Source organism: Mauremys mutica, chromosome 12 (assembly GCF_020497125.1).
Source record: "Mauremys mutica isolate MM-2020 ecotype Southern chromosome 12, ASM2049712v1, whole genome shotgun sequence".
NCBI lineage: Eukaryota > Metazoa > Chordata > Testudines > Geoemydidae > Mauremys > Mauremys mutica.
The window spans coordinates 51,703,303-51,717,887 of record NC_059083.1 but is presented as its reverse complement, the minus strand read 5'-3'; the positions used below and the strand labels follow the sequence as shown (position 1 = coordinate 51,717,887).

Here is a 14,585-nt window from a genome sequence, read left to right as displayed (position 1 = left end):
ACAGAGGGCAGAGTGAGCCAAACCCGCTCCCGCCCCTGCTGTGTGGGAGCAACAAATCCCCTGTGAGATCAGAGCGTGGGGTTTGGGTCTGTTCGCTCCGTGTGCTGAGCGTGAGGAACGAGGAGCCGAGCTTCTCTGTGCACCGCACAAACCAGACTGACTTTCTGTTCACAGCGAGGGCTCTCAATACCTGCTCCGGGGGTCTATGAAACTTGTTGCAAAGTTTGAGATTCCCCCTCCCCTTCCATTGCAATGAACAAAGGGACCTCACCTTTCTCTGCACGATGCACCACTGGAAGTGAACAACAGGAGAGGTGAGTTACAAGGCAGAAGATTTATCTATCTGTAAGTATTGCAAACTCATAGGAGTCCTATTTTCCACCAGTAGAAAAATAACACACATAGGGGCTCGGCCTCTAGCTATTCCCACTGCCCCCCTTATACTGGGGACACAAGGCCTCGTACAGGAAAAACACTGAGTAAATGGCTGTCTCCTTTCCTCTCTGGCTGAGGCCCCACACTGAACTTGATGGTGTTTCTATCTGTTTGGAATGGGATCACTTTTGATAATCACGTCCCATCAATTGCAGCATTTCAGGGCATGTTCTAGCTATCAATGGGCAGAACCCTCCTGATGTTGGTGAAAACTGGAGAACTGTAAAAGCCGGATTTCCACTAAACTCACTGTGTGATCCCTGAGGATACAGGGTGAGGCAGTGAGCTCAGGGTTAGGGTTTAAGGTGAGAGTGAGATCAGAGTTAGGGTTAACAGGCCCCTCACCGCACTCCAATCAGCTCCCCCATCTCCCCTCCTCTTCTCCTCACCCCCATATTCCAGCCAGGCCCCTAGACTCCCCACTCTGGTCAGAACTATATTGATATGGGGGGAAATCAGAAAAGCCTGATTTTACTGGAAATCGGTTTTTCCAGTTTTCTGCTTTTCACAACAATCAGTAGGGTTATGGCCAGAGTTGTGGGGGAGGGGCGCATTTGAAGGTGTGGAGTGGATTTAAGGAGCCCAGTTAGCAACATGTAAGCAACAAAGTGCGTGACCCTCCAGTTAAGGAACTGCCACATAATTGTGATCTATGGTTTAAACTGTCAGGGTGAGATCCTATTCTCAGAACTGCAGCCCAAGGGCAAATGAGGGCAACTTTGGCTTTTACCACAAACCCCACATCCCCTGATCCTGGGTGCTCTGGATGCCAAAGCAGCCCGCGCTGTAACTCAGGGCTTGTCTGAATGGGAAGGTTACACCAGTAAATGGTAAGGTGGGAATTTAAACTGCTCTTGTTACACGGGTATAACACCCCATCATCCCCATGTCAGTGCTGTTATCCCGTAATGGGAGTGAGTTTTTCTAGTTTAGCTTGTGCCTTTAGTTACAGCAGCCTTTCCCTGGGCACATATGGGCAGCAGCATGGCCCAGGAGCTCTGCAGCCCTGTGCCCCTCTCCTGACACCCCCATCTTGCTCCCAGGCCCATCTCCCACACACCTACAATAGGGTTTGTGAGTGGGTCCTCAGAGTGCAGCCTGTAGCTGTTCCCTGCACTGCCTCCAATGGAGGAATCCTCCTCCAGCTGCATCCAGGCATTCTGGACCCCTTTTATGCTGCTCTGGTCCTTTTACTAACATAACAAGGTTGAGATTGGGGTGAAAATCTCACCCTCCATGTATTAAAAAAAGTCTCCAGCCTTTCTGGGTATGAAGGTAGCATTGAGCAAGTGACCTGGGTGTAAGCAGCGCTCCAGCCGAGTGCGATCTGCCTGAGTCTGCAGGCAGCGCTGTTTGCTGCACACACTCAGCACAGTGGGGTTGGGATGATGATCAATGATAATTTAATTGTCACCATTTGCAATTGTCTCACTGCTGATCATTTTAGCAGAAACATCCAACTTCTGTGCTTCTCCCGCACAGCTAGATGCAGGTGCAGATACTGGGGAGAGAGGCAGTGGGGCAGCTACCCGTCTTCAAAGGTTGTTGGGGTGAGGAACAGTGAATTCAAGCCCCTCCCACTTCCATCTAAATACATGCTGTGCATGCTAAAACAGGGAGGGGAGAGAGGAGATACGTTTCCCCTCCTCTCAAATACCAAATGTCTCCCTGATACCACATCAAATGTACACACACACACACACACATACACACACACACACACACATCCCATAACAGAGAGTGAAATCCTGCCCCTTCTCATGTTACATGGCCATGAAAAGCAGGGACACGGGGGATCCCATGTGAGGGATTCTGTTAAATACTGGACACATCTAACAGTCCCCAGCAACGATCCCGGCCTCTGGACCGGACAGGGTAGGGCTTCTCAGGGCCTGGGTACGCCTAAGCCGCAGGTCTGGCGGACTTCCCGCAGGCGCGCTGCCCAAGGCTGCCAGACTGCTGTGCTTGGGCTGGCAAAAAAGCTAGAGCTGCCTCTGCATCTCCCCATTGCTCTGCTTCCGGTGCTGTAGCCCATTCAGTTCTATAGCCATCAGTTCTATAGCCGCAGCCTGAGCCATCACTTCCCAGGGCCTCCAGGCACAGCCAGGTCCCCAGGGCGAGGGAGGGAAGCCCCGTCCGAAGATATTTACAATGAGGCTTTGTCTACACTAGCAACTGAATGACAAAACTTTTGTGTGTGTGTTTTAACAACTCTGAATACCAAAAGACAAAAGATTTTAAAACGCCAATGTGAGCAGCGCTTTGCCTGTGGGAGAGCTCTCCTGCCGACAAAGCTACTGCCGCTCATTGGGGGTGGAAGATTTGTGTTTGCAGAAGAGCTCTCTCCTACCAAAAAACAGCGGCTACACTGCGCGCCTTTTAGTAGCATGGCTGTAGTGGCACAGCTGTGTCATTAAAAGCTGCATAGTGCAGACAAAGCCTAAGTCCCAGCCTCCCTTTGGCTTTATTCCAAATGTCTCATCTGCCTGGTAATCTCTAGTTTACTGATCTGACACATTTTTTGGAAACATTCTCCTGTAACCTTTATGCCACCCCATTGGCCCCAGAAACTGACCTTTCTCACTCTCCAGTTCAGATCGCAGCATTTCTAGAGAGAGAAAAGGATGAGAGATGAGATTTCATTGCATCATATTTATGGTGAAGTTCCATTTATTCTTTAATGCAGCTCAGCTCTGGGGATAGATTAGTCTAACAATGGGGTGATGGGACGGGGTGTAGCCCACAGCCAAGAGCACAGGAGAGCAAATGGGCAGAGTGACACTGTAGCAAGCAGCATGATGACATCATCAGACACCATGTCCCTGGCCACCTTCTGCCTGGCAGGTCACACAGGGGGTGTTAAGGACTACAGCCAGTTCACAGCCTGGGCACAGAGCTGGCTACACAGAGGGCAGTGAGCCAAACCCACTCCCTCCCACACTGTGTGGGAGCAATAAATCCCTGTGAGTTCAGTGAGGGGGGTTTGGGTCTGTTTGTTCTGTGTCCTGAGTGGGAGGGACGAGGGGCCGAGCTTCTCTCTGCACTGCACAAACCAGACAGACGTTTAGTTCACAGTGAGAGCTCTCAATACCTGCCCCCAGGGGTCTATGAAACTTGTTGCAAAGTTTGAGATTCCCCTCCCATTGCAATGAACAAAGGAACCTCACCTTTCTCTGCACGACGTGAGGCTGGAAGTGAACAACAAGAGAGGTGGGTTACAAGGTAGAAGATTTATCTGTAAGTATTGCAAACTCATAGGAGTCATGTTTCTACCAGTAGAAAGCAGAAAACACACAGGGGCTCTGCCTCTAGCTATTCCCACTGCCCACGTTATACCGGGGACACAAGGCCTCGTGCAGTATGATGACATCATCAGTCACCATGTCCCTGGCCACCTTCTGCCTGGCAGGTCACACCAGGGGTGTTAAGGACCACAGCCAGCTCACAGCCTGGGCACGGCGCTGGCTACACAGACTGTATAGTGAGCCAAACCTGCTCCCTCCCCCACTGTGGGGGAGCAATAAACCCCTGTGAGCAGGGGTGGCAGGTTATATGGGCTCAAGGTGCATGAGCACCAGGAATATTAAAGGCAGAGGGCTGTGCTCCACCAATATTTGGAGCTGGGTTTCTCCCCTGGCCCTACCTGGGGCGGGCCCTGCCCCCACCCCCTCAGAACGTTCCCCACCACCACCTCGGAGCTTCCCTGCCTGAAAGAAAACAGCCCCTGCCTCTCTCCCTTGTTTGTGCTGCTTCTGCCTAAGGCTATAGAGATCAGCAGCTGGCAGCCTCTTGGAGCACCAGGGGAGTGGAAGAGGGAGAGAGGAGGAGGCACGCACATGCTTGGGAGCTCTCTCCCCCGCCCCCCGGCACCCACATGGAGGAGACGCCAAGGGGACTTCTGGCCAGGAGATGGACATCTGGGGTGACCTCACTCACCTGAGCAGCTGCTGGGGCTTCAGTGAGGTTTGACCCTGTGATCCATCCCCTCCCCCCGCAGCCCCTACTCTTGCCCCATGCTGGGCAAGGGGCAGTCCCATCCACCATCCCCAGTGAGGCTATGGTGAGGGGCAGCAGCAGGGGAGGCCACGCGTGATGGCAACCCCTCTCCCTCCCCCCGGTATCCACCATAGGGGAGACGAGTGGGCTTTCTGAACCTGAGAGAGTCCCTAGGAGCATGTGCAGTGATCATGGTGCAGAGTGAGTGTGCTGCCGGGGGTGGGGGGGGATGGTCTAAAGGATCTAGATGGTGGGATAAGGGGGTAAGATTGTTGTAGAGCCCTAGAGGGACAGTGTGATGCTGTCTCTTTGTTCCCAACACCTTCAGTTGGCACCTTGCAGGGGAAACTGAGGCACCCACACAGTATTCAGAGAAAACATTAAGAACATTCCCACTTTGTCACAACAGGTGCAACAAAATATAATACTGTATATTGAAGCAGGAAGTGCTGGTTCTGACTTTCCACTTTTAATTGACCCTTGTAATATTGTAGTGCCGACGCACTGTAGCTTCATTTTATATCGGCTTACAGGGTGGGAGCAGAGGAGGGGCACCACCAAAAATTATACAAACCTGCCGCCTATGCTGTGAATTCAGTCACTGGAGCTTGGGTCTGTTTGTTCCATGTCTTGAGTGTGAGGGACGAGCGGCAGAGCTTCTCTCTGCACCCCACAAACCAAATTGACTTCTAGTTCATAGTGCAAGCTTTCAATACCTGCCCCGGGGGGTCTATGAAACTTGTTGCAAAGTTTGAGATTCCCCCTCCCCTCCCATTGCAATGAACAAAGGAACCTCACCTTTCTCTGCACTACGTGAGGCTGGAAGTGAATAACAGGAGAGGTGGGTTACAAGATAGAAGATTTATCTGTAAGTATTGCAAACTCATAGGAGTCATGTTTCTACCAGTAGAAAGCAGAACACACACAGGGGCTCTGCCCCTAGCTATTTCCACTGCCCATATTATACTGGGGACACAAGGCCTCGTGCAGGTAAAACACTGAGTAAATGTCCGTCTCCTTTCCCCTCTGGGTGAGGCCTCACACTGAACTCGATGGTGTTTCTATCTGTCTGGAACGGGATCACTCTTGATAACCACGTCCCATCAATTGCAGCATTTCAGAGCAAGTTCTAGCTATCAGTGGGCAGAACTCTCCTGATGTTGGTGAGAACTGTAAAAGCCGGATTTCCACTAAACTCACCGTTTGATCCCTCAGGGCACAGAGTGAGACAGTGACCTGAGGGTTAGGGTTTAAGGTGAGGGTGAGGTCAGAGTTAGGGTTAACAGGCCCCTCACCACACTACAATCAGCTCCCCCAGCTACACTTCTTGCCTCCTCTTCTCCTCACCTCCATATTCCAGCCAGGCCCCTCGACTCCCCACTCCGGTCAGAACTCTATTGATATGGGGGAAATCAGAAAAGCCTAATTTTATTGGAAATCAGTTTTTCCAGTTTTCTGCTTTTCACAACAATCAGTAGGGTTATGGCCAGAGTTGTGGGGAAGGTGCGGAGTGGATTTAAGGAGCCCAGTTGGATGCACCACTGGTCTTATGTAAGCAACAAAGTGTGTGACCCTCCAGTTAAAGAACTGCCACATAATTGTGATCTATGGTTTAAACTGTCAGGGTGAGATCCTATTCTCAGAACTGCAGCCCAAGGGCAAATGAGGGTGACTTTGGCTTTTACCACAAACCCACATCCTCCTGATCCTGGGTGCTCTGGATGCCAAAGTAGCCCCCACTGTAACTCAGGGCTTGTCTGAATGGGAAGGTTACACCAGTACATGGTAAGCTGGGAATTTAAACCGCTCTTGTTACACGGGTATAACACCCCATGTCAGCGCTGTTATTCCATAATGGGAGTGAGTTTTTCTGGTTTAGCTTGTGACTTTAGTTACAGCAGCCTTTCCCTGGGCGCGTATGGGCAGCAGCACGGCCCAGGATCTCCGCAGCACTGTGCCCCTCTCCTGACACCCCCTTCTTGTTCCCAGGCCCATCTCCCACACCCCTACAATAGGACTTGTAAGTGGGTCCTCAGAGTGCAGCCTGTAGTGTTCTCTGCGCTGCCTGCACTTGAGGAATCCTCCTCCAGCTGCATCCAGGCCTTCTGGACCCCTTTTATGCTGCTCTGGTCCTTTTACTAACATATTGGGGTTGAGATGGTAGTGAAAATCTCACCCTCCATGTATTAAAAAGTGTCCAGGTAGGATTGAACAAGTGACCTGGGTGTAAGCAGTGCTCCAGCCCAGTGCAATCTGCCTGAGTCTGCAGGCAGCGCTGTTTGCTGCTCACACTCAGCACAGTGGGGTTGGGATGGTGACACTAAAACCTGATTGATGATAATTTAATGGTCACCATTTGCAATTGTCTCATTGCTGATCATTTTAGCAGAAACATCCAACTTCTGTGCTTCTCGCACACAGCTGGATGCAGGCGCAGATACTGGGGAGAGGGGCAGTGGGGCAGCTACCTGTCTTCAAAGGTTGTTGGGGTGAGGAACAGTGAATTCAAGCCCCTCCCACCTCCATCCAAATACAGTGTGACCTCTGTGCCTGCTACAACAGTACAGGGAGAGAGAAAAGATACAGTCCACCTCCTTCCCCCCCACTACCAAATGTCTCCTTGATACCACAACAAATGTACACAAACACTCCACAGAGAGTGAAACCCTGCTCTTTCTCATGTTACATGGCTATGAAAGACCAGGACACGGGGGATCCCATGTGAGGGATTCTGTTAAATGCTGCACACATCTAGCAGTCCCCAGCAACGATCCCTGCCTCTGGACCGTCTGGTTTAGGGCGATTCAGGCCTGGGCTCAGGGTGCTGTGTCTGTAAATTCCATGGGGGTTTTAGGACAATTGGCCACTTCCCCTTCAGAGCCCGTCTGTGTCAGCGCGAGCAGCCCTGAGCTCACTGTTTGGGCTCTGGTGACAATTTGGAGATATTCCCCATCACCCCTTCAAACACCAGCACATTATTTGTAATTGTTCCATCCCACGTGTGTTTTTCACTTTCTCCAGCACACACATGTAGCCTCCTTCCCACCCCATCAGAATTGTGTCTGTGCAAATACCTTCCCCCCTGCCACAACCCCTGCTGAAATGTCTGCTCATTTCCCACCCATCTCCCCAGCAGCAGCTCCAGGCACCAGTGCTCCAAGTGCGTGCCTGCGGCAACAAGCCACAGTGGGGCACCTGCTGGTCACTGCAAGGGAGGCAGTCAGGCAGCCTTCGGTGGCATGTCTGCAGGTACGCCAAAGCCCTGGGACCAGCGGACCTCCCACAGGCATGCTGGCAAATCCACGAGACTGGCAGACTTCCCGCAGGCGCGCTGCCGAAGGCTGCCAGACTGTCGTGTTTGGGGTGGCAAAAAAGGTAGAGCTGCCCCTGCATCTCCCCTTTGCTCTGCTTCAGGTGCTGTAGCCCACTCAGTTCCATAGCCGCAGCCTGAGCCATCACTTTCCACGGGCCTCCAGGCACAGCCGGGTCCCCAGGGTGAGGGAGGGAATCCCCGTCCTGTGATGATCTTTACACTGAGGCTTTGTCTACACTAGCAACTGAATGACAAAACTTGTGTGTGTGTGTTTTAACAACTCTGAATGACAAAAGAAAAAGTTTTGCCAGCGAAGAATGCCAATGTGAGCTCTCCTGCCGACAAAGCTACTGCTGCTCATTGGGGGTGGAAGATTTGTGTTTGCAGAAGAGCTCTCTCCTACCAACAAACAGCGGCTACACTGCGCGCCTTTTAGTAGCATGGCTGTAGTGGCACAACTGTGTCATTAAAAGCTGCATAGTGCAGACAAAGCCTAAGTCCCAGCCTCCCTTTGGCTTCATTCCAAATGTCTCATCTGCCTGGTAATCTCTAGTTTACTGATCTGACACATTTTTGGAAAACATTCTCCTGTAACCTTTATGCCACCCCATTGGCCCCAGACACTGACCTTTCTCGCTCTCCAGTTCAGATCGCAGCATTTCTAGAGAGAGAAAAGGATGAGAGATGAGATTTCATTGCATCATATTTATGGTGAAGTTCCATTTATTCTTTAATGCAGCTCAGCTCTGGGGATAGATTAGTCTGTCATTGGGGTGATGGGATGGGGTGTAGCCCACAGCCAAGAGCACAGGAGAGCAAATGGGCAGAGTGACACTGTAGCAAGCAGCATGATGACATCATCAGACACCATGTCCCTGGCCACCTTCTGCCTGGCAGGTCACACAGGGGGTGTTAAGGACTACAGCCAGTTCACAGCCTGGGCACAGAGCTGGCTACACAGAGGGCAGTGAGCCAAACCCACTCCCTCCCCCACTGTGTGGGAGCAATAAATCCCTGTGAGTTCAGTGAGGGGGGTTTGGGTCTGTTTGTTCTGTGTCCTGAGTGGGAGGGATGAGGGGCCGAGCTTCTCTCTGCACTGCACAAACCAGACAGACGTTTAGTTCACAGTGAGAGCTCTCAATACCTGCCCCCAGGGGTCTATGAAACTTGTTGCAAAATTTGAGATTCCCCCTCCCCTCCCATTGCAATGAACAAAGGAACCTCACCTTTCTCTGCACGACATGAGGCTGGAAGTGAACAACAAGAGAGGTGGGTTACAAGGTAGAAGATTTATCTGTAAGTATTGCAAACTCATAGGAGTCATGTTTCTACCAGTAGAAAGCAGAAAACACACAGGGGCTCTGCCTCTAGCTATTCCCGCTGCCCACGTTATACTTGGGACACAAGGCCTCGTGCAGTATAATGACATCATCAGCCACCATGTCCCTGGCCACCTTCTGCCTGGCAGGTCACACCAGGGGTGCTAAGGACCACAGCCAGCTTACAGCCTGGGCACAGCGCTGGCTACACAGACTGTATAGTGAGCCAAACCTGCTCCCTCCCCCACTGTGAGGGAGCAATAAACCCCTGCGAGTTCAGTCAGTGGGGTTTGGGTCTGTTCGTTCCATGTCTTGAGTGTGAGGGACGAGGGGCAGAGCTTCTCTCTGCACTGCACAAACCAAATTGACTTCTAGTTCATAGTGCGAGCTCTCAATACCTGCCCTGGGGGTCTATGAAACTTGTTTCAAAGTTTGAGATTCCCCCTCCCCTCCCATTGCAATGAACAAAGGAACCTCACCTTTCTCTGCTTGATGTGCGGCTGGAAGTGAATAACAGAAGAGGTGGGTTACAAGGTAGAAGATTTATCTGTAGGAGTCATGTTTCTACGGGTAGAAAGCAGAACACACTCAGGGGCTCTGCCTCTAGTTATTTCCACTGCCCATGTTATACTGGGGACACAAGGCCTCATGCAGGTAAAACACTGAGTAAATGTCCGTCTCCTTTCCCCTCTGGCTGAGGCCTCACACTGAACTCGATGGTGTTTCTATCTGTCTGGAACGGGATCACTCTTGATAACCACGTCCCATCAATTGCAGCATTTCAGAGCAAGTTCTAGCTATCAGTGGGCAGAACTCTCCTGATGTTGATGAAAACTGGAGAACTGTAAAAGCCGGATTTCCACTAAACTCACCATTTGATCCATCAGGGCACAGGGTGAGGCAGTGACCTGAGGGTTAGGGTTTAAGGTGAGGGTGAGGTCAGAGTTAGGGTTAACAGGCCCCTCACCGCACTCCAATCAGCTCCCCCAGCTACACTTCTTGCCTCCTCTTCTCCTCACCCCCATATTCCAGCCAGGCCCCTCGACTCCCCACTCTGGTCAGAACTCTATTGATATGGGGGGAAATCAGAAAAGCCTGATTTTACTGGAAATCAGTTTTTCCAGTTTTCTGCTTTTCACAACAATCAGTAGGGTTATGGGCAGAGTAGTGGGGGAGGGGCGCATTTGAAGGTGCGGAGTGGATTTAAGGAGCCCAGTTGGATGCACCACTGGTCTTATGTAAGCAACAAAGTGTGTGACCCTCCAGTTAAGGAACTGCCACATAATTGTGATCTATGGTTTAAACTGTCAGGGTGAGATTCTGTTCTCAGAACAGCAGTCCAAGGGCAAATGAGGGCGACTTTGGCTTTTACCATGAACCCCACATCCCCTGATCCTGGGTGCTCTGGATGCCAAAGTAGCCCCCACTGTAACTCAGGGCTTGTCTGAATGGGAAGGTTACACCAGTACATGGTAAGCTGGGAATTTAAACCGCTCTTGTTATATGGGTATAACACCCCATGTCAGCGCTGTTATTCCATAATGGGAGTGAGTTTTTCTGGTTTAGCTTGTGACTTTAGTTACAGCAGCCTTTCCCTGGGCGCGTATGGGCAGCAGCACGGCCCAGGATCTCTGCAGAACTGTGCCCCTCTACTGACACCCCCTTCTTGTTCCCAGGCCCATCTCCCACACACACCTACAATAGGGCTTGTGAGTGGGTCCTCAGAGTGCAGCCTATAGCTGTTTTCTGCGCTGCCTGCACTGGAGGAATCCTCTCCCAGCTGCATCCAGGCCTTCTGGATCTCTTTTATGCTGCTCTGGTCCTTTTACTAACAAAATGGAGTTAAGATGGGAGTGAAAATATCACCCTCCATGTATTAAAAAGTGTCCAGCCTTTCTGGGTATGAAGGTAGCATTGAGCAAGTGACCTGGGTGTAAGCAGTGCTCCAGCCCAGTGCGATCTGCCTGAGTCCGCAGGCAGAGCTGTTTGCTGCTCGCACTCAGCACCATGGAGTTGGGATGGTGACACTAAAACCTGATTGATGAAAATTTAATGGTCACCATTTGCAATTCTCACTGCTGATCATTTTAGCAGAAACATCCAACTTCTGTGCTTCTCGCACACAGCTGGATGCAAGGGCAGATACTGGGGAGAGGGGCAGTGGGGCAGCTACCTGTCTTCAAAGGTTGTTGGGGCGAGGAACAGTGAATTCAAGCCCCTCCCACCTCCATCCAAATACAGTGTGACCTCTGTGCCTGCTACAACAGTGCAGGGAGAGAGAAGATATATTCCACCTCCTTCCCCCCCAATACCAAATGTCTCCTTGATACCACAACAAATGTACACACACACCCCACAGAGAGTGAAACCCTGCTCTTTCTCATGTTACATGGCCATGAAAGGCCAGGACACGGGGCATCCCATGTGAGGGATTCTGTTAAATGCTGCACATATCTAGCAGTCCCCAGCAACGATCCCTGCCTCTGGACCAGCTGGTTTAGGGCGACTCAGGCCTGGGCTCAGGGTGTTGTGTCTGTAACTTCCATGGGGGTTTTAGGACAATTGGCCCATTCCCCTTCAGAGCCCATCTGTGTCAGCGTGAGCAGCCCTGAGCTCACTGCTTGGGCTCTGGTGCCGATACGGAGACATTCCCCATCATCCCTTCAAACACCAGCACATTATTTGTAATTGTTCCATCCCACAGGTGTTTTTCACTTTCTCCAGCACACACATGTAGCCTCCTTCCCACCCCATCAGAATCGTGTCTGTGCAAATACCTTCCACCCTGCCACAACCCCTGCTGAAAGGGGAGCTCTGCTCATTTCCCACCCATCTCCCCAGCAGCAGCTCCAGGCACCCGCGCTCCAAGTGCATGCCTGCGGCAGCAAGCCGCAGGGGGGCACCAGCTGGTCGCTGCAAGGGAGGCAGTCAGGCAGCCTTCAGTGGCATGTCTGCAGGAAGTCCACCGGTCCCGCGGCTTCGGCAGTGAGTACGCTAAAGCCACGCGACCAGCGGACCTCCCACAGGCATGCTGGCAAATCCATGAGACTGGCGGACTTCCCGCAGGCGCGCTGCCGAAGGCTGCCAGACTGCAGTGCTTGGGCTGGCAAAAAAGCTAGAACTGCCCCTGCATCTCCCCATTGCTCTGCTTCAGGTGCTGTAGCCCACTCAGTTCTATAGCCGCAGCCTGAGCCATCACTTTCCACGGGCCTCCAGGCACAGCCGGGTCCCCAGGGTGAGGGAGAGAAGCCCCGTCCTGTGACGATCTTTACACTGAGGCTTTGTCTACACTAGCAACTGAATGACAAAACTTTTGTGTGTGTGTTTTAACAACTCTGAATGACAAAAGAAAAGTTTTGCCAGCGAAAAACGCCAATGTGAGCTCTCCTGCGGATAAAGCTACTGCTGCTCATTGGGGGTGGAAGATTTGTGTTTGCAGAAGAGCTCTCTCCTACCAACAAACAGCGGCTACACTGCATGCCTTTTAGTAGCATGGCTGTAGTGGCACAGCTGTGACATTAAAAGCTGCATAGTGCAGACAAAGCCTAAGTCCCAGCCTCCCTTTGGCTTCATTCCAAATGTCTCATCTGCCTGGCAATCTCTAGTTTACTGATCTGCCACATTTTTGGGAAACATTCTCCTGTAACCTTTATACCACCCCATTGGCCCCAGACACTGACCTTTCTCGCTCTCCAGTTCAGATCACAGCATTTCTAGGGCAGTGGTTTTCAACCTTTTTTCATTTGCACACCCCTAAACATTTGGAATGGTGGTGCAGACCCCTTTGGAAATCTTAGGCGTAGTTTGCAGACCCACAGGATCCAAGGGCCACAGGTTGAACACCACTGCACTAGGGGGAGAAATGGGGAGAGGTGAGATTCACCTGTCATATTTATGGGAATAACCCTCACATCGGTTAATGGAACTAGTCCAGACACTGACCTTTCTCGCTCTCCAGTTCAGATCGCAGCGTTTCTAGAGAGAGAAAAGGATGAGAGATGAGATTTCATTGCATCATATTTATGGTGAAGTTCCAATTATTCTTTAATGTGGGGTGTAGCCCGCAGCCAATAGCACAGGACGCATAGGCGGCGAGTTCTATGGGCCCATGGAGCCCAGGCCCCACCAATAATCCCAAGGGTGGGCCCAGCTCCACCAATGTTTGGGCCCCAGGCCCTGTGCTCCGGGGGTCCCCGCGCCAGCAATGTGGGCGCTCTTACCTCAGCGGCAGCTCTCCCCAGCCCCGGAGAGGCTCCGGGGCTGACTTGGCTCACAGCCCATTGGCCGGGAACCCCAACCAATGGGAGCTGCCGGGGGCGGTGCCGGAGCTGCCTGGCCGCGCCTCCACAGCAGGGAGGGGGAGGGAGCCACAGGCAGCGGCTCTCAGCGCTGGGCAGAGCGAGCAGCAGGGTCTGTCGCTGTCAGACAGACACAGCCGGTGAGCTCTGGGGGCAGCCAGACACACACACACACACACAGCTTGGGGGGGGGCTGTGGGACAGACACACACACGGACACAGCCAGGGGGTTGTGGGACAGACAGACACAGCCAGGGATGATGGAGACAGACACACACACGGACACAGCTGGGGGTTGTGGGCAGGGCCAGCTCTAGGTTTTTTGCTGTCCCCCTTCCCAGCCCTGGGCTCCCCCCGTACCCTCCTGCTGCCCCAGTCCTGGGCTCTCCCCCCACCCACACACACCCCCTGTCACCCCAGCGCTGGGCTTCCCCCTTTCCTCCCCACCAGTGCCCTCCCTCCACCCTGCTGCTGCCCTAGCCCTGGGCTCCCCACACCAGTGCCCCCCCCCACCTCCTTCCGCCACAGCCCTGGGTCAGTGGTAACTCGCTCCTAGGGTGGGTCATTCAGCCGGAATTTTGGATGTGCACAAAACACAGACAGGATTGGTTCCCATATGCTTACAGAGCTGCAGTAAAGTGGAACAATTTTCAGCTTGAGTGATTGGAGGATATCTGGATGCATATTATAAGACTGTCCTCCATAAATGAGGAAAAGTTGAGGTGCCTTTATTATTCTTTTGTTCCACTCTTTCTTTCTATGGGGAATTTGCCAATGCAATCTCACTGTCTTCCTTTCAAACAAACAAAAAGACAATGGCTGTTGAAAGTAGCAATTCCAGTGCTAATAAGCATTTCTTGCTCAATTTTATCCTACTTTTTCTACAGCAAGTTACAGTGCATCAGTATATTTGATTTGGGAGAAATGAAGTAAAAGCTGCCCAAACGGAGCTTGAGCACTCCTGAATTTTGAGGTGTTCAAATCTGGAAGGCAGGTGCTGGGGGTGGGAGAGGGCTGTGGGCTCCATGGGGGAGCATGGCAGCAACTGTCTGGAGCTGCACGGAGCCAGACACGCTGGTCTGAGTGGCACAGTAAGCGGTTTGAGGGTTGGAGAAGGGGTAGGAGGTTCCGGGGGGCAGTCAAGGGACAAGGAGCAGGGGGGGTTGGATGGGGCAGAGGTTCAGAGGGGCAGTCAGGGGACAGGCAGCAATTGGATAGGCATGG

General features: G+C 52.2%; 2 protein-coding genes across 6 annotated transcripts in view; both read right to left on the bottom strand.

Annotated features, from left to right (window-relative positions):
* Positions 1-14,585, bottom strand: part of LOC123345337 — a 716,016-nt gene that overhangs the window by 529,303 nt on the left and 172,128 nt on the right. The window lies entirely within an intron of this gene.
* Positions 1-14,585, bottom strand: part of LOC123345319 (butyrophilin subfamily 1 member A1-like) — a 48,360-nt gene that overhangs the window by 12,725 nt on the left and 21,050 nt on the right. For 2 of the 5 annotated variants that reach the window (XM_044982105.1, XM_044982108.1), the window contains 8 exons: positions 13,006-13,038; positions 9,543-9,563; positions 8,971-8,991; positions 8,373-8,405; positions 5,230-5,250; positions 3,603-3,623; positions 3,011-3,043; positions 272-292 (listed from right to left, as the gene is read on the bottom strand). In XM_044982105.1, coding sequence (XP_044838040.1) covers positions 272-292; positions 3,011-3,043; positions 3,603-3,623; positions 5,230-5,250; positions 8,373-8,405; positions 8,971-8,991; positions 9,543-9,563; positions 13,006-13,038 — 204 coding nt within the window. The remainder of the gene's footprint in view (positions 1-271; positions 293-3,010; positions 3,044-3,602; positions 3,624-5,229; positions 5,251-8,372; positions 8,406-8,970; positions 8,992-9,542; positions 9,564-13,005; positions 13,039-14,585) is intronic. The other 3 variants (XM_044982106.1, XM_044982109.1, XM_044982107.1) reach the window with 2 other exon arrangements.